The sequence below is a fragment of the Egretta garzetta genome, unplaced genomic scaffold, assembly GCF_000687185.1.
Source record: "Egretta garzetta isolate BGI_Z169 unplaced genomic scaffold, ASM68718v1 scaffold136, whole genome shotgun sequence".
NCBI classification, from domain to species: Eukaryota; Metazoa; Chordata; class Aves; order Pelecaniformes; family Ardeidae; genus Egretta; species Egretta garzetta.
In genome coordinates this window covers 1456368-1457709 of record NW_009260066.1, presented here as the reverse complement: position 1 = coordinate 1457709, position 1342 = coordinate 1456368, and the positions used below count along the sequence as shown (strand labels likewise).

Sequence of the window (1342 nt, the reverse complement as noted above, 5' to 3'; positions counted from 1 at the left end):
GGGCTCCCGGACGCGGGTTTTCTCTCATGCAAGCAGAGCCGGGGCCAACCGTCTCCCTTCAGGCATGGCGCCGGGCCTGGCCCCGTCCAGCCTCTCCTCCCCGGGCGCCGGCTGCACTTGCGTTACGTTTTGGGTTTTTTTTTTCCTCAGTTAGAGAAATATTACTTACTCCTAAACCACGTTGTAATGCTCTTCTTGTTTTCCTGCCAGGAATGAGTACAAATACTTCCAGAGAATGACTAGCACATCCCATGTGGAAGGTAACAGACTTGTTGCTGAGGTGTTCCTCTACGTACAAAAATTAGTTTGTGTGGTATCAGCCATGGAAAAGTCTGGTAATTTTACTTTTGCCTGACTTAAAAGCCCTGGTTCTGCAAACAGCCTGCCCTCCAAAGCAAGTATTTTACCACTTTGTAAATATGTCGTCCTCAGATTATTTCAGTTAGGTAAAGAAACCAGAGGTGAATCAGATGTTTCAGGACTGCAGGTGATTTGTAAATAAAAAGAATTTCAAAGTCTCGTTTCCCCAACAGGGTAGAAAACTTCACCTACCTGTCTTTACCCACAAGTCCAACCCCAAATAAATTAAAAATTGAAAGGTTTTTATATGCTGATTAATTAGCAGAGGCGTTTTTTTCAGGCTCTACTAGCTTATCTAACTTGTTTGCTGTAGCTCAGCCTTGGCCATTTGTTCCACCCCTCTGACCCTTGTGACGGTAATTTTGCTTGATTTTCTGAGTGGTGAGCCATCCCAGTATGCCAGCAAACCCTAACTGTACTGATAATATGCGGCAACGATACTGCAACCATATGCAGTGTATCTGTATGCAGTAACACGCAACCGTACTGGTAATATGCAGCAGTAATGTTGTGGCGCAGTGAGACCTTAGCAGCAAAGTAATATTGTAGACTCTATTGACTTGGTGAGATAAAATCAGTTATTGTGGGGTGAAAAAAAATTGTGAAAATCAGCACAAACACATAGGGATAGGAATGCAAAAGGTGGAAACAAATTACTCCTGACTGGGTACTTACTGCTGCCGGAAGAGACAAGTCTTGCTGCATTGCCCCCATTCCTCTTTCACACTGACTTTAGTGTTGGTTTGATGTTTCCTTAACCTGTTTTAATTCTCTAACCCAGTAGACGAGGCTACTGGGTGTCTGCAAGGACTCCCAGTACAAGTGCGTGGTAGGAATGGGAAAGAGGCATTGGGAAAGGAGGAATAGGACCTCCCTGAGCCATGCGACCAGCTCACTGCGTCTGGTGGAATCAAACCCATGAGAGACAACAGATTTATCCTCATGTTTCTGCAGCTTCTCTATTTGCTGACATGGTCACTCT

The 1342-nt window shown here is 44.9% G+C and overlaps 1 protein-coding gene across 1 annotated transcript in view; it reads left to right on the top strand.

Annotated features, from left to right (window-relative positions):
• Positions 1 to 214: 214 nt before the first annotated feature.
• Positions 215 to 1342, top strand: part of DHFR (dihydrofolate reductase) — an 18003-nt gene continuing 16875 nt past the window's right edge. Inside the window, exon 1 of the mRNA XM_009641144.2 lies at positions 215 to 260. Coding sequence (XP_009639439.1) covers positions 236 to 260 — 25 coding nt within the window. The 5' untranslated portion in view covers positions 215 to 235. The remainder of the gene's footprint in view (positions 261 to 1342) is intronic.